Source organism: Penicillium antarcticum, assembly GCF_028974205.1.
Source record: "Penicillium antarcticum strain IBT 31339 chromosome Unknown utg000009l_segment0_segment0, whole genome shotgun sequence".
Classification (NCBI taxonomy): Eukaryota; Fungi; Ascomycota; class Eurotiomycetes; order Eurotiales; family Aspergillaceae; genus Penicillium; species Penicillium antarcticum.
In genome coordinates, this window is record NW_026695307.1 from 5998946 (window position 1) to 6015235 (window position 16290).

General features: G+C 51.9%; 8 protein-coding genes across 8 annotated transcripts; 4 read left to right on the forward strand and 4 right to left on the reverse strand.

The window, feature by feature from the left end:
• Window positions 1–147: 147 nt before the first annotated feature.
• N7508_010608 (tRNA-splicing endonuclease subunit SEN54 family protein) lies at window positions 148–1604 on the forward strand (the record flags this gene model as incomplete). The annotated part of the gene is made up of 2 exons (XM_058468668.1): window positions 148–254; window positions 344–1604. 2 exons carry the CDS (start codon window positions 148–150, stop codon window positions 1602–1604), a joined length of 1368 nt encoding a protein of 455 aa, XP_058316514.1.
• A 1895-nt stretch (window positions 1605–3499) lies between these two features.
• N7508_010609 (NEDD8-activating enzyme E1 regulatory subunit) lies at window positions 3500–5235 on the reverse strand (the record flags this gene model as incomplete). The annotated part of the gene is made up of 2 exons (XM_058468669.1): window positions 3500–4807; window positions 4861–5235. 2 exons carry the CDS (start codon window positions 5233–5235, stop codon window positions 3500–3502), a joined length of 1683 nt encoding a protein of 560 aa, XP_058316515.1.
• Window positions 5236–6203: 968 nt separating this feature from the next.
• On the forward strand, window positions 6204–7112 carry N7508_010610 (ribose-5-phosphate isomerase RKI1; the record flags this gene model as incomplete). The annotated part of the gene is made up of 2 exons (XM_058468670.1): window positions 6204–6579; window positions 6673–7112. 2 exons carry the CDS (start codon window positions 6204–6206, stop codon window positions 7110–7112), a joined length of 816 nt encoding a protein of 271 aa, XP_058316516.1.
• A 242-nt stretch (window positions 7113–7354) lies between these two features.
• N7508_010611 (WD40 repeat domain-containing protein) lies at window positions 7355–8571 on the reverse strand (the record flags this gene model as incomplete). Its single annotated transcript, XM_058468671.1, has 3 exons — window positions 7355–8171; window positions 8235–8490; window positions 8556–8571. The coding sequence occupies 3 exons, from the start codon at window positions 8569–8571 to the stop codon at window positions 7355–7357; spliced, it is 1089 nt and encodes a 362-aa protein (XP_058316517.1).
• Window positions 8572–8766: 195 nt separating this feature from the next.
• Window positions 8767–9963, forward strand: N7508_010612 (GTPase GPN2; the record flags this gene model as incomplete). Its single annotated transcript, XM_058468672.1, has 3 exons — window positions 8767–9055; window positions 9109–9209; window positions 9268–9963. 3 exons carry the CDS (start codon window positions 8767–8769, stop codon window positions 9961–9963), a joined length of 1086 nt encoding a protein of 361 aa, XP_058316518.1.
• Window positions 9964–10165: 202 nt separating this feature from the next.
• N7508_010613 (Rpp14/Pop5 family protein) lies at window positions 10166–10921 on the reverse strand (the record flags this gene model as incomplete). The annotated part of the gene is made up of 2 exons (XM_058468673.1): window positions 10166–10569; window positions 10687–10921. The coding sequence occupies 2 exons, from the start codon at window positions 10919–10921 to the stop codon at window positions 10166–10168; spliced, it is 639 nt and encodes a 212-aa protein (XP_058316519.1).
• Window positions 10922–11431: 510 nt separating this feature from the next.
• On the reverse strand, window positions 11432–13643 carry N7508_010614 (uncharacterized protein; the record flags this gene model as incomplete). The annotated part of the gene is made up of 4 exons (XM_058468674.1): window positions 13610–13643; window positions 13375–13515; window positions 13017–13323; window positions 11432–12955 (listed from the first exon to the last, which is right to left on the reverse strand). Exons 2-4 carry the CDS (start codon window positions 13506–13508, stop codon window positions 11432–11434), a joined length of 1965 nt encoding a protein of 654 aa, XP_058316520.1. The 5' UTR covers window positions 13509–13515; window positions 13610–13643.
• A 572-nt stretch (window positions 13644–14215) lies between these two features.
• On the forward strand, window positions 14216–15729 carry aclA (putative ATP citrate lyase subunit (Acl); the record flags this gene model as incomplete). Its single annotated transcript, XM_058468675.1, has 2 exons — window positions 14216–14660; window positions 14713–15729. The coding sequence occupies exons 1-2, from the start codon at window positions 14220–14222 to the stop codon at window positions 15727–15729; spliced, it is 1458 nt and encodes a 485-aa protein (XP_058316521.1). The 5' UTR covers window positions 14216–14219.
• Between the last annotated feature and the right edge of the window lie 561 nt (window positions 15730–16290).

Sequence of the window (16290 nt, forward strand, 5' to 3'; positions counted from 1 at the left end):
CAAAGTTTAATGTCGATGTTCAAACATGAGCTGTAACTAGTTGTCGGACAGCAGTTGGAGATGGAGACGTCCTTATCGATAAGCAACTTTTCTCCCCTCGGATTTCTGACTTCGCAACATTTGAACCCCAGCCTCTTTTGACTCACCATGGCCGATGCAGATGAGGATGTTGTCCAAACCCCTGCGACCGGGCAGGTTGAGGTCGACTTGTCCGATGAAACGCAGGACTTTCGCTTCCTGAACCACCTAAATTTGTACGCGCACGAACTGGCATCGTGACCGTGTCGGCTGTCAATGGCCTCGAAGCCCGTCTTTGCTCTTGCTGACCTTATCTCACTGACAGTATTTCCGATACCGCATCCCCTAGCATCCCTAAGCGTGGAGAGAAAGACTTCGAACCTAACCCGACAGAACACCAGGCCGACGTCCTCTCCGCGTCGCGAGATGCCATGCACAATGCGCTATCATTTCCACGCCTACATCGCCCCAAGACTCAGATCATAGCATACTATGCACCTGGCGGATATGCTGCCCAGGCCGAGTTGGATGCGCAGCAAGATGCGCTGCAAGTCAAAGAAAACCAGAAGCCCTCAGAGTCAACCCAAAAGAAACCTCCAACAGATGCCTCAAAGCCCCCACCAAAACCCGTCAATATCTCTCCCGATGCATGCGTTCTCGTTCCCATTCCCAAAGGACAATATTTCAAGACAATGGGCCAAGCTGACCGGAAGAACCGTGTTTGGCTATTACCAGAGGAGGCATTATATTTGCTTGAGAGAGGCAGTCTGGATATCAGATGGCCTAGTACCTCTGATCCCGACGCAGTATCCATTCCGATGAGTTTGCAGGCTGCATATGCATGCTTCGTCGGACACGGCGGTCTCACACTTGAGCGCTTCTCTGTATATACTGGGTTGAAGCGTCTCGGTTATTCGCTTCTCCGAGCACCTGGATGGTCTGATGAAATCGAGGATACAGAAGAAATTGCTCCTGCAAGTGAACCTTCTCCACCAAAATTCCATGGTCCCGGTCTAGCAGGGATACTAGGATCTTTATTCAAATGGATCCACGACCCTCGAAAGACAGCTTCCACAGCCACTGGCCCCATCGTCGGCTTTGGCATCCACCGTCATTACATGGATGTATATCGAAAACTCGCTATCATCCCTTGGTACGACCCTGTCACTGCACCCCCATCAAAACTCTCAGATACCACACCACCTTTCCGCGTCGTCTTCCACATCTATAAGCCTTCAACCCCTTTCAAAAAGTCCGCTCCCCCGGCTCCAGATTTCCGTGTCGCTGTTGTAAGCACCCGTGACCAAACTACCATGCCTACCCTCCCACAGCTCGGCGCTTTGCTTGAGAGTACGCCGCTTGATCCTCCCCACGGAGAAAAGATGCAACGCATGATGTATATGCGACTGCGTCATGGATATCGTAATGTCGTCATGGCTGTCGTCGATCAGGGTGTTGTCAGCTACTTACGAATCGCTGACTCCGCATTCGGGAAGGAAAAGCTGTTCGAGACAAAGGGTGGTCCTCAAGGTAACAAGCGCGGAGGTCGAGGACCTGGGGGGCCCAACAGGTCGAAGAAACGTTGATCTGAAAGACTTCTCGAGACATCACATTTCTCGACCAAAGACTTGTCATGGGTTTCACCGCTCTGTCCTGCCCTCGAAAGTGCTGTGCGCGACATCACTTCGATTCGGTTCTACCACTGATAACCGGTTTAAGCTGAGACTGGGACTACTTCCCTCTGGTGTTTGCCAGCTTTGCAGTACTCTGCGTAGTCTGTTCGAGCGCTGGAAACGTCCTCGATTGACAAACATCGGTCTACCCTTATAGGAATATCTCATTTGGCCAACATAGCGCGCTGAATATTTCGACTTCGGCTCATTCGAGTTTGATCTAGTCATAGAGATCTACTGCCACTGCTGGTGTACTGTATATACTCAACCTGGGACTCTTGTCTCAGCTTGAATCCATGAAATGAACTAATGCAGCCATGCAATCACCATTGGTCTATTACGCCGCGTAAATGTAGTATGGATCACATATTCCAGTCTGGATCACGACGTCCAGTTGAGATCACAATTTCTCGCTCATTCGCGTCGCGTCTTGTTGATTTCGAGGTCCCAAGAAATATTATCAATAGAGTTGTTGACCCCCAAAAGAAAAGAAAAAAAGGCCAACTCTCAGTCTTCTGTCTACCTCAACGAATACGCTCTTCGTCTATTTGATATCCAGCCATTGGTCAGCCCAAGGCTTGTTGAAACATCTGCCTGGGTGGCTAATCCAATCTACCCCTAGAGGAAAGACGGGATCGTTTGACTTATCATGAACACTCCCCCAAAACATCCAACCCCTTTTGCCGCTGGGGTTTTGACCAAATTTCTTCCGCGACGTGATCACCCTCCATCGAGCGGGTCACCCAGTCTGGCTTCCAAAGCCTTAAACTCTGGTAGACCAGTGTAGGTACGCGGTCAAAGGAGGGTGATCAAGCTATAGACTATACACTAGCAATGTCCTGGCCGTGACAGGGATGGGTGTTATATGGAAGCTGTCACGAGCAGGTGGACGAGTATCTCTTACCACTGAGGAAAAGTCCGCATGGGTAACTAAAGGTGTATATACCCTCTCCCCGCGGATGTCGCCTCGTTCACCTCTAGACTTCTGGACTGATTATACTTCACCACGCCCACTTAGTCAAGAATTTTCTCTTCAGAGACACAGAAAGGGCCCTTCGGCTTAACACAAAAGCTACCCGAACAGATTCACCCTTTTGCAGTAAGTGATTGACTGGTTACAGTCCATGGCATGATTCTCAACCGGTTGATCATCGGGTCCCTATGTACCTGAAGAACAGGATAAGGAATCGTGATCACATCACGAGCTGTATTCGATCGATTACCTGCGGCAAAAGGGCTGGGTGCTTTGGGGAAGCTTTCGTGGTAAGTCAAAGGGTCTGATCTTCTATTGAAAGCAGGCTCTTGGTTCGATCGATGTGGTGAAGGACTCGGATCGTGTCATCCTCTTCTTGGGGGTTCTCTTTCTCTTTAGGTGTCTATCACACTGAGGTATTGATCGAGACGTCAATCAAGGAGTTTATCACGAGTGCCTAGTTGGAGGGATCTCTGTATTTGAGCTAATCATACATATGGAAACCTTGCAGGTCTGGCAACAAAACACAACGGAGACAGAGTGGTGGGGCAATGAAGATTGGATACTGGCGCAATACCAGTATATCCAGCGTCTTCTTAATCTGTTAGGATCTCCACGCAGTGATGATCTGGTATCCAATCCTACATTAGACTGCCTTGGCCGTGTTAATACTGGGAATCATGCCGAACATCTACAGTCACTTTAGGACGGTTTAGTCACAAGTTCAAATTTCGAGATCTCTGCATCATGTATCGTAAATATTGATAAGATTTTGCATCGCTAAGTAGCTATAGAATGCATGTAATTCGGCCACAAATCAGCAAATCAGCACCGCTTATAGACGGTACATCTCACTGCGGCTGCGTGCTCCATCGAAGACACAGGTATTATCCAGCGGGACATACTGCCGAGTCAAAACCTTCAAGGCCTCCTGCGCAACAAGACCACCCGTAAGCGATGAAATATTATGCAATTCACCACCCTCAGCACGACGCAATTCCTGAATTGCATCAGTGATTTGCTGTTTGGCATCTTCACCCATTCCATTCCCATTAGCACCATTCAACAATGTCAAGATACGCTGTGTGTGGCTGTTCCACAGGTCGGAATCGTCGACTGATAGATTCTCCTCCTGGCCATTTGACTGGATCTCATCGACGACTGAGTCCAGAATCTGGCAAGCAATGAAGGCTGGCATTAGTGAGTCTGGCATGCTCAGCTGGTTCCGGATTGCCTTCCATGTTGCCATGTCGCTGTCGATGCTGACTTGGGGGATGGAACGGCCTCGTACAACCTTAATGTGTGCTGCGTTCTTGCAGAAGACTTCGATTTCGCGGTCGAGGATTGCGGGAGTTTGTCTTCCGAGTTGTGATTCAAGTTGGCGGACTGTTTTTGTTACTTCTTCGACGTCCTGGCGTGCCTTGGCCTTGTAGATGTTTTGGAGGGAGACGTAGTCTGCGGACTGGGCTTTCATATCTGGGAGAGAGCCCGGCAGGGGGAGAACGGAGTGAGACTCGTAAAAGGTTTTGATTGCTGAAGCGATAATCCAGAAATCTTGGGATGTTGGTGATAATTGCTTGCATTCGTCCATGTCGAAAATCTCGCGAATTGAGCTGCGCAGACTGAATGGGGAGATGGTCTTCAGCACTGCGGCGGCTGCCTCATCAAAGTTCTCTTCGCCACCTTCGGGGTTGCTAGTTCGGGCCTGGGATCGGACAAATTCTCTGAACTCGGTCTTCTCTTTGTAATTGCCTGGGGCATTGCCGTCATGAGATTGTTTCCACTGTTCCAAGAAGCGGAGCAGCAGAAGAATGTAGGGCACATGGCCATGTTGGTGGTCATCCAAGGTATTCAAATCACTCAATTTGGTCGCGGCAGCGACAAGCTCAGGCCATGGGTTTAGCAAACGGAGATCTTGGGTTGATTCTGGATCCGGGTGTGTCTCAACAATGGGAAATTCGGCTGGTAGCTGCACCGAAAATGATGAGAAGAATCCGACTGAGTGTATATAGAGAACCGGGATTCCCAGTTGCCTGGCTTCATGGCAGAGAGGTGCCAGGGAGGAGCGCTTGGTTGGCCCAGAGACAATCACCAGCTTGTGGCGGGGCAGAAAGTCCGGATCTTGCAGAAGATCCGTGATGTTCTGTGTTGAGAGTTAATCACTCGTATTTGACTTTCATTGGACAAAAGACATACCTTGGAATAGAAATATCCCTGCACATCCGGGTTTAGTTCTCTCAACAGACGACATGTTTCTTCGGCGCGAGACTTGCCCAAGGACTCCTCTTCCAGAAAGAAATTAACACCGAGATCACTCTCTGTGACAGTGGCTGGATCGACGATGGTAAAGCCACCGATGCCAGGCAGTACCAAGTTCTTGAGGGTTTCAACGCCCGCAACGCCGGACACACCCGTGTTGTTGTGGCCGAGAGGGCCATCCGAGTTCACCATAAGCACACGGGAATCTTCCAATGCTTGCTGGCCAGTTGCCGCCCACAGACGAAGCTGGCGGTCATACTTGCGCTCCTTCGACGTTGGCCCTGTCAAGGCTGCGGGGAAGGAGTCCGTCATTGTTTTGAAGTATCGAAAAGCGCGAAAAGTAGTACGACTTTTCGAGTCTCAAACCAAACACACAGTTCCACTGGGGCTTTCTTTGGTTTCTACCGTTTGCACTGCCAGCTATGTAGGTTCTACCTTGGAGCTGCCCATGTCGACTTGTTCTCGTTGATGCACGATCTTAGTCAGCGCGCAGGTGATATTGCTGCCTGATAACCATGGCCAAATATGTTCACGATCTCTAAGATGGAGACACATAACCTTGCCTTGTCCCCACATAGGCACAAAAAGGAAAGCGTGGAAGTGTTGGGGAGAATAAGTAGCACCCAGGAGCATTAACATGATCGCTGCAATTGAAGTAAAAGGAACCGTAGGCAAACTTGGGCTTTCACATATCACTTGCACATATTCTTGTCTTTTACTACCACATGAAAATAACCAAACCAGACTGCCATTGGCAATATCCTTGCCGGAAGAACGTTGGCTTGATATACCGTGCCGCCACAAGTAGTCCTCAAAATCAAAATTGATTCTCCCCTGCCAGTCTTCTTCACTTCGGCGGACCGTATTCCAGCAAAGGGTCCACACGTCAAGACTAACGCGGCGCTACGAGTTCCCGTTCCAGTATGCGCGTAATGTTTCCTTAATAGTGTCCACCCCACCAGGGTCTAGCAGGAAAGACCATTTTTATAGTGGCAGAAAAGGCCACCGCTCTGATAGACAGAGAACCATTGAATAAACCCCACATGCCAATGACGCGATATGCAAACCGCAGATGCAGAAAGTAATTTGATCAACTAAAAGCGCTCAAGCCAAAAAAAAACAAAAAACAAAAACAGAAAAGCCCTATAAAACACAGCGGACCCATGGTCCAACCAATCCGCCTTTGCTCCCCTCTTTTTCGTAGGAACCCCACACTTCCACCCCTCCGACTCTCACTCCGAAGTCTCAGCCCTCTCAGTCCCTCCAGGCTCCAGTCCACAATGTCCGCCGTCGAAAAAGCAAAGCAAGCCGCCGCAAAGGTCGCCGTGACCAACCACTACCCGAAAGACGCCCGCTGGGTCGGCATTGGCAGCGGCACGACAATCGTCTACGTTGTCGAGGCCATCAAGGCTCTCGGCGTGGACACCTCCGCCACGAAATACGTCCCGACCGGTTACCAGTCCAAGCAGCTGATTATCAATGCTGGTCTGACGGCTGTGGAGTTCGATGGCATTCCCCCGGGAACGATTCTCGACGTTGCGTTCGACGGCGCGGACGAGGTCGATGAAGATTTGAACTGCATCAAGGGTGGTGGTGCTTGTTTGTTCCAGGAGAAGATCGTCGCTATGCAGGCTCGGGAGTTTATTTGCGTTGCTGGTGAGTATACCATCAGCAGGAGTTGGAGAATTGCCAATTCTTTTTGGGTGTCATGCTCTTTTTTGGATTGTTACTGACTCATATATCTGCTAGACCACCGCAAGCTCCAGCCCCGCCTCCTCACTAACTGGAAGACTATCCCCATTGAAGTCGCCCCCATTGCCGCCCACCGTGTTATTACCAAGCTGCAGGAACTCGGCAGTATCGATCCTATCATCCGGCCCTCTGCTAGTGCCAAGGAAGGTCCTCTCAAGACTGATCAGGGCTTTTTCATTATTGATGCTCCTTTCCCTCCTATGCTGATCAAGTCCGATCTCGCCGCTGGCCAGGAGGGTAACGGCAAGGAGAGCATCTGGGCTGTTGATGTTCTCTCTCGCAAGATCAAGGAGATTGCTGGTGTGCTTGAGGTCGGTATCTTCAGTGGCTTGACTGGGCCCGAGGCTTCTGCTGCTGGTGGTATTGGTGGACAGAGACCTGTTGCAGCTTACTTCGGTATGGCTGATGGATCTGTCTCGGTCCGCAAGGCTCAGTAGAGGTTTACTGTTGTACTTTGATTAGGAGAAAAAGAGGAGGTGATTGTGGGATATGAGACTACGTAAATAACATAGATGATACCAAGATTTGCTTTTTGTTCAACCTTGGAAGAGAGGCTCGAAAATGAAATTGAAGTGTAGGCTTGAAGCTTTGTTTAAATTGTTTTTGATTGAATTTGCTGTGTGGTATCAAAGGACGCTTGCATGGCAGAAAAGACAAATGAACAGATCATGGTCTAGATCTATTTCGCGCCCTTGCCCTTGGCTTCCGTCTCGCCCAACTCCCGAACAAAGATCTGCACAGTGCCTTCTGCGACATCGTCCTTGCCATCTTCGAATCCGGGGCTGAAAGCGACAGCCAAGTACTTGCCATTGCCACTGAATGCAGCAGCCGCCACACTGGTATCATGCTTGGGGTAATGGCGAATACGGCGCTTGGTAATTCCATCCCAGAAAGAAACAACACCGTCCCCACCGCCAGATGCAAATGTACCGTACACAGGGTGGAAAGCGAGAGCGTTGACGGGGTAGATCACATCGACACCGTCCTCGGCAGGCTGACGGTGACACTTGAAAGCATACTTGCGAGCCTGGGATTCAGGTGAAGGATCGAACCACTCGACTGCAACGCGGCCCTCAATGCTGGATGACACATATCCAGCACCGTCGGGCATGCAAGCAACACACCGAGTCATGAACCGCAAGCTGCTCTCGCGGCGCTGCCACGGCTCAACCTCTACTCGGTTTGCATCGGGAAGTGAGCTATCTGCTTGGGCGGAAAGCAGGGCCAATGCCTTGAGATCGTAAATGTGCAATGCGCGCGACGCCATGGCAACCACCAACCGTGAATCGGTCAACGAGATGGAGAAGGGCTTGGAGGGGAGGGGGACGATAGTCGCGATGGAATCGGGGTTTGCGCCGGCATCGGGGCGGTGGATATGCAGGGTTGAATCCCACGAAGCGGAGATGACGATGTTGTGCTCGCGGCTGTAAACGACGGAGCGGACTCCGGCTTCGTGGGTGCTAAGCACGGTCTGTTCAGAAGTGTTGAGGTCGATTCTATACAGTCAGCATCATCCATGTTGGAAGAGTGCAAATCTAGAGCTCAATGGGGAGACTCACTTCTTCACGTTCCAATCTAAGCCAGCTGTGTAGATCACGTTCTCGTCCTCGCCGAAGCAGACGTCCAGTACAGGCGCTCGGTGCTCGAAATTCTGCAACAGCTTGCCTTCTCCAACAGTGCCATTCTCATCGCGCAGGTCGTAGAGGTAAACATTCTTGTCCCATGAGGAGACCACGATCCGCGTGGAGTTGGGGTCGGGGGAGAACTTCAGCGCCGAGATGGCGTCCGACGGCGGTGATGCCACGATAAATTGGTCTGTCAGAGAGAGATACTTAGTCAAGGTTCAAGCGATGGAAATTAGCTATTAGGGATATACTTACTGGGCGAGGAAGACATCTTGAGGCAGCAGTTGAAACGCAAGGATCGCAAGCACCGAGCAAGCTCCATATCCTTTTTTGTCGCACGTCACCGCCTTGTGATTCCCCGCGCTGCATCGATAAGAGAAAAAAAGCGAACAAGGGAAGCTTGACATCATTCAAACTGCATCAGGAATCACGTCTTTTTGCACTTCTGACAACCAACACTGCCAGAATGCCTTTCGCGCAGCTGGTTATTGGCCCCCCGGGTGCCGGAAAGTCGACATATTGCAATGGAATGCATCAATTCCTAGGCGCAATCGGCCGCAAATGCTCTATCGTCAACCTCGACCCCGCCAACGACAAGACCTCGTATCCATGTGCGCTGGACGTACGCGACCTTGTGACGCTGGAGGAGATCATGGAGGACGATAAGCTCGGCCCAAACGGAGGTGTGTTATACGCACTAGAGGAGCTTGAAAAGAACTTTGACTGGCTGGAGGAGGGGCTGAAGGAGCTCGGAGGTATGTCTGCTGGACCTTTGTGCAGGATATAGTGCCTGACATCCTCATTGCAGATGACTACATTCTATTCGACTGTCCCGGCCAGGTCGAGCTATTTACACACCACTCTTCATTACGGAATATCTTCTTCAGGATCCAGAAAATGGGCATCCGGGTTCGTCATGTCTAGCTTGAAATTACAAGCAGTCTACTAACAAAGCTCTGACCAACAGCTGATCGTGATTCACCTCGTCGACTCGTACACACTAACTCTCCCCTCGATGTACATCTCCGCCCTCCTCCTCTCCCTCCGCGCTATGTTGCAACTCGACCTCCCACACCTAAATGTCCTCACAAAAATCGATAACCTCTCCAATTACGCCCCTCTTCCCTTCAACCTCGACTATTACACGGAAGTGCAAGATCTGTCATATCTACTCCCACACCTAGAAGCCGAGTCTTCCCGACTATCTCATGAGAAGTTCGGCGCCTTGAACCAAACGATCATCGACCTCGTGGAGGAATTCGCACTCGTCGGGTTCGAGACACTGGCCGTTGAAGATAAGAAGAGTATGATGAGTCTGCTGAATGCTATCGACCGTGTGTCCGGATATGCATTTGGCCCCGCCGAGGGCGCGAATGATACCGTCTGGAAGGTTGCAGTTCGCGAAGGGATGGGTATTACCGATGTCCGGGATGTGCAGGAGCGGTGGCTTGATGCTAAGGATGAGTATGACTACCTTGAAGAGAAGGAGTTGGAGGAAGAGGTGCGGTTGCGCAATGCCGCGAGCCAGGTTGAGAAGACCGGTGCACCAGAGACAGATGACGCTGCGGCTAGCGACGATGATGGTGAATTCTATGACGAGGAAGTAGAAAAGTGGAAGGCCAACATGCCAGATCATGGCATAAAGGTGCACCGCAAGTCATGATACTTGTCCTATGATCCATGTCCCATGTCAACCATATATCCATCCCGTCTATACCTACAAAATGTCATATAATAACTTGATCGCATCGAATATCCAATGTACTATAGCTATAACCTAACTATAACCACAGAACCAAAACACACCTCAGACCGGGGGTATCACATTATCAAACATCAAAACCAAAACACACCCTCTCAACTAATCAATCACTATCCCCATAATCCATCCCATCCTCACTCCCACTCAACTCCCCAACCCCAATCCCACCACCAACATCCATGTGCATATCAACAGACCCAAGAGCATCCCCAACTCCACCAACCAACCCCCCAAGCACCCCCCTCTCCTCAGCATCCTTAACACGCACAATCTCCCGCCTAGCACGACGAATAGCCTCCTCCTCCGCCTTCCGCATCGTGCCCGAAACACGGATAACGCGGAAAACACAACCCCGCTCGCGTCCCGTCCCAGCGCGTGTTTGACCGTTGTTGCCAGAATTCGTCTCCGGCACACCGGACATGTAGGTTAATGCCGACCACACTAACCGGTAGGAAGGTCTCGGGCACCGGATTATTGCTGTTGATGTTGCGGGTGAGAGGTATTTTACTTTTTAAGAAAGAGGTGTTAGTATACCAAATATACCATATAACATATACCATATATTATGTTGAATAGATAAAAGGCAATCAGGTAATATGGAACAGGGCGTTGGACGAAACATACTGTTCAGACCACCAGCACTAGCACCACCAAGCTTCCCAACGCCCCAATCACCATACAAATCCGACACGGTCTCGCGCACCATCTTGGCAAGGAAACCTGGAGTAAGCGTGTCGGATGTTGGGGCGTGGATTGAGAGGGTTGGGTTTGGGGATTCTGAGGGGTTGGTTGTTGGCCAGGTTTTTGGGTCCGGGTAGAGGATGTCTATGAGGAGGTAGCGGCTTTTCAGGCGGACCATTTTGTGGTTTGTTTATTGTTTTCTCGGAGACTTGGATTGTTGTGATTGACGTTGGAGCAGTGTAGTTGTTCGGTTTGTCGTGTGGAACTGGATTGTCTTGAGGTAGTTGGTGTTGTAGGGTGAAGCTGAGGTGGAAAAGATAAAAAGTTGCTGATAAGCGATAAGGATATTTCCTCGGCACGCGAGCACCGTTGGACTTAATTCTGTACTCAATTAAGATACTATGGGTTGAACTATTGTCTACACGTGCAGGTATTCATGCGGCAAAGGCACGTTCATTATTCCAAAAGGTCTAGTCATCTACTGTAAACGAATTAAATCAGATCCGTAAACGGGATGCCTTTTTCCGGTCACCCCGTCGACTTGGTCATGCCACATGATCGCAGTACATCGATACAACTGCTGAAAAAACGCAAAAGAAAAACCAAGGGATGAACCATCCAAACTCCACCGTCCTGATCGGACGGACTATATGCCAGCGGACGGCGCTGCAAAACGTCACAAACAAAATCACAGGTTGACCTCGACACGGCCCTCGGCACCACCCTTCTGCAAGGTGGGGAGAAGGTAGGTGATGTCGTCCCAGGGGTGGCGGTAGAGACCGGTGCGCAGGCGCTTCTGGTCGAGGTAGTGGGCAATGAGACCGATGGAACGGCCCAGCACGAAGAGACCGTTGAGCACGCCCATGCGCATGTAGTCCTCGCACTCCTCGGGGGAGAAAGCACCGCAGTTGCGGAGCAGGTCGACGAAGCAGACAGCGACACAACCGTCAACGTTCAGGATCAGGTTGTCCTTCTTGGAGGTGGTGACGGACTCGACGGCGATGGCGTAGTCGAGCAGCTTGGTGCTGGGGAAGTGCTTCTTGACGAACTCCTTGACGAGCTCGACACGGAGATCAGGGTTGTTGCGGGACTTGACCTTGTGACCAATACCCGGGATGAGCTTGTTCTCCTTACGCATGGAGTCGACGAAGTCACGGGGGCTCAGGCCCTTGTCAAAGGCCTTGGTGAACTCCTCAGCGGCACCGTCGAGGGCACCACCGAAACGGGAACCGATGGTCAGGAGACCAGCAACGAGGGAGCTGATCAGGTCCTTACCGGCACGGGTGGTGATGATGGTGTTCATGGCACCGGACACGGCGGGACCGTGGTCGGCAGTCAGCATCAGAACCATCTCGAGGAACTTGCTGGCGTAGCGGGGCAAGCGGCGGCGGAACCAGAGGAGAGACATGACACCACCAATGCCGATATCCTCCTTGAAGACATCGGAGATGGGCATACCGGCGTAGAGCAGCTCCTGGCCACGGTCGTCGGAGATGGTAGAGATGAAGGCAGCGGGCTTACGGACGAGGCCGAGCTCCTGAGCCCAGGAGTAGTCGATGGGGATCTTGGGGACAACGGGCTCGGGGGCGGGGGTGATGGTGCCCTTCTTGAGCTCAGCGTCGTAGACCTGCTTGAGGGTCTGGGGGAGATCCTCGAAGGTCTCGGGAACGTAGATACCAGCCTCACGCATGGCCTTGTTCTTGGCAACAGCGGTCTCGAGGTCGGAGTTAGCGGAGGCACCGGCGTGACCGAACTGAACCTCAGTCTTGAACATGCTGGCGCAAGTTCCGATAGCCCAGGCGACAATGGGCTTGGTGATGGTGCCGTTCTTGACGGCCTCGATCACACGGTACTCCTCAACACCACCAACCTCACCGAGGAGAACGAGGATCTTGCACTCAGGCTCGGCCTGGTAACGGAGCAAGTGGTCAATGAAAGTGGTACCGGGGTAACGGTCACCACCGATGGCAACACCCTCGTAGACACCGTCGGTGTTCTGGGAGATAATGTTGTTCAACTCGTTGGACATACCACCGGACTTGGAGACGTATCCGACGGAACCCTTGCGGTAGAGCTTGGAGGCGACGATGTTGTCCATCATACCACCAGTGTTACCGATCTTGTACGCACCGGGCTTGATACCACCGACAGTGGCGGGACCAATGATGGTGATACCCTTCTCCTTGGCGGTGACCATGATCTCCCGAGCACGCTATCAATTGTTAGTCAATTGTCATGAAACATTGGTATTGACCATTGTTGAAATCACTTACACGCTCAGGGACACCCTCAGCAATAATGGCGATGGAGCGAATCTGGGGGTTCTCCATCAACTCCATGGTGGAGGTGTAGACGGAACGGGAAGAGGCGAAGTTGACAACGGTGTCAACGTCGGGGTGCTTGGCCATGGCCTTCTCAACGTCCTGGTAGACGGGGAGGAGGGTCTCACTGGTACCCCAGTACATCTTGCTGACGAATTGACCGCCGAAGGTGTAGATGATACCGGCCACGGAAGGAGTGGAACGCTTGCAGATGAAGTCGAAGTCGAGCATGCCCTGCACGGCTCGGGGTTGCATACCACTGATCTGGTCAGTCCCATCCCACAATCAAGATTGAGGGGGTCCAACTTACTATACGAAGCATCGTGTCTTGTTGTGGAAGAGGCTGTGTTGGAGGGGAGAGAGGACACGGCTAGGAGGGGCGAAACGGGTGATGTTGTCGTTGGCGGACTGCACGCCGTTGCCGGCGGGAGAAGAAGTAGACATGATGATTCTAGCTGCCTATTAGCATCCGTGGGAGGAAGGCAATTGCAGAGGCAAGATGGTGGGGTGAGAGCTTGGAAAGGAGAAAAAGTAACGAGACTTACTTATGCGATATTAACACCCGCTGTGAAGAAATTGAGGAGAAAGAAAGGGAGGAGGTGGAAGATAGAAGAATGGGGAAACTCCTGTTGAGAAAAATCGGGACCTCGAAGTACTCGCAGATACACCGTACAGCTCCTCCCAGAAGTGGACTTGCACAGCTCAACACTTGGCGTACCCCAAAGTACCGGGTACCGGCGATACTACCCCACCGCCTTACACGCACAATACGTTTCCGGACTCCTGTCATTTTCAATTACATCTAGACTTGGATATCTACTTACATTGTAGCTGGTAGTATCTGGTCAACGTCGTATCTCGGACAATAAGTATGATACTATGATAGTCCATTCGGGGCCCGATCCCCGTGCTCAACAAAATAGAGCGGTATCGGGACTCCCATTCTGTGCCCGGTACCTGGAGCACATCCCAACGAACCCCACCAGGATCTGCTCTCAACATAGTGGGACCTGCCGGATTGTACGCTGTAATCTCCAGCACAACTTTTTTGGTATTGTACGCCGTACACTCCAGTCCTCTTTTCCTTCCTGGATTCCTCAAAAATTTAATCTTCCCTTTCTCATCCTCCCATCCTCATACACACATCCACACATCATGTCCGCCAAATCCATTCTCGAGGCCGACGGCAAGGCCATCCTCAACTTCCACCTTACTCGCGCTCCCGTTATCAAGCCTACTCCCCTCCCTCTCTCCACAACACACAACCCTCCTGCTCGTCTGGCCTCTCTGCACTTCCCCGAGGACAAGGCCGTCAAGGATGTCCTCGACCAGGCTGAGGTCACCTTCCCTTGGCTCCTCACCCCCGGTGCTAAGTTCGTTGCGAAGCCCGATCAATTGATCAAGCGTCGGGGTAAGAGCGGTCTGCTCGCCCTCAACAAGACCTGGGCTGAGGCCCGTGAGTGGATTGAGGCCCGCGCCACCAAGGATGTTCAGGTTGAGACCATCACTGGTGTCCTCCGTCAATTCCTTGTTGAGCCCTTCGTTCCCCACCCCCAGGAGACCGAATACTACATTAACATCAACTCCGTCCGTGAGGTAAGCTATCAATTGCCAGCCTGGAGAGGAATTGAAAGCTAACCAATTGCAGGGTGACTGGATCCTCTTCACCCACGAGGGTGGTGTTGATGTCGGTGATGTTGACGCCAAGGCTGAGAAGCTTCTGATTCCCGTCAACCTCAAGCAGTACCCCTCCAACGAGGAGATTGCCGCCACTCTTCTGAGCAAGGTCCCCAAGGGTGTCCACAACGTCCTGGTTGACTTCATCTCCCGCCTGTACGCCGTCTACGTCGACTGCCAGTTCACCTACCTCGAGATCAACCCTCTCGTTGTCATCCCCAACGCCGATGCTACCTCCGCCGAGGTCCACTTCCTGGATCTCGCGGCCAAGCTCGACCAGACTGCTGAGTTCGAGTGTGGCACCAAGTGGGCTATTGCCCGCAGCCCCGCTGCTCTCGGTCTCCCCATCCTCGCCTCCTCTGACGGCAAGGTCAACATCGACGCTGGCCCGCCGATGGAGTTCCCCGCCCCCTTCGGTCGTGAGCTGACCAAGGAGGAGAAGTTCATCTCCGACATGGACGCCAAGACCGGTGCCTCCCTTAAGCTCACCGTCCTCAACTCCCAGGGTCGCGTGTGGACCCTCGTTGCTGGTGGTGGTGCCTCCGTCGTCTACGCCGACGCCATTGCCTCCGCTGGCTTTGTTAGCGAGCTCGCCAACTACGGTGAGTACTCCGGTGCTCCCACCGAGACCCAGACCTACAACTACGCCAAGACTGTCCTGGATCTCATGCTCCGTGCCCCCACCCACCCTGAGGGCAAGGTCCTCTTCATCGGTGGTGGTATTGCCAACTTCACCAACGTCGCCAGCACCTTCAAGGGTGTCATCCGCGCTCTCCGCGAGGTCGCTCCCGTCCTCAACGAGCACAAGGTCCAGATCTGGGTCCGCCGTGCCGGTCCCAACTACCAGGAGGGTCTCAAGAACATCAAGTCCGTCGGTGTCGAGCTCGGCCTGGACATGCACGTCTACGGCCCCGAGATGCACGTTAGTGGTATCGTTCCTCTGGCCCTCCAGGGCAAGAAGACCGACATCAAGGAATTCGGCGCTTAAATACCTCTCTGTGTTTGTTTGTTTTCTGCAGCGTGTGTCCGTTGCATCGGTTTGTGGTATAATGCATGGCATGATATGAACTTGTTTTTTTGCGGGATTCCGGGACGACATGTTGTCCCGGCGTCTGTCCTGTTTTGAGGCTATGGCGTTACTTCCCGCCCGGACGAAAAGACCCGGTCCCTGCTGGTGCCGTCGTACATGATTCTCCGTTTAGATTTCATTTTCCTATGTTCACCGGGGGATTTAGATCGTGTGATGTCCCATCGGATAATATCAATGATACGAGGCATTTATGTCCCACTATTTCATACAGTAGAAATATATACTCGTAGTCATATAATACATAGACATACTCTACAATCTACAAAAACACTCTGGAAAATAAAAGTGCTACGGGCGAGAGTAAAATATAAAATACAAATAAAATACATCCCGTAAAATACAGTATCAAAAATAAGCTCAAATCCAGGAACCAGGACACCAAGCTCTCCAAACTCCACACAAGCTCTTTCTGCCGGAACAGGGGCTCAAGATAAAGTAGGGACCGTGCCAGATCTGGAT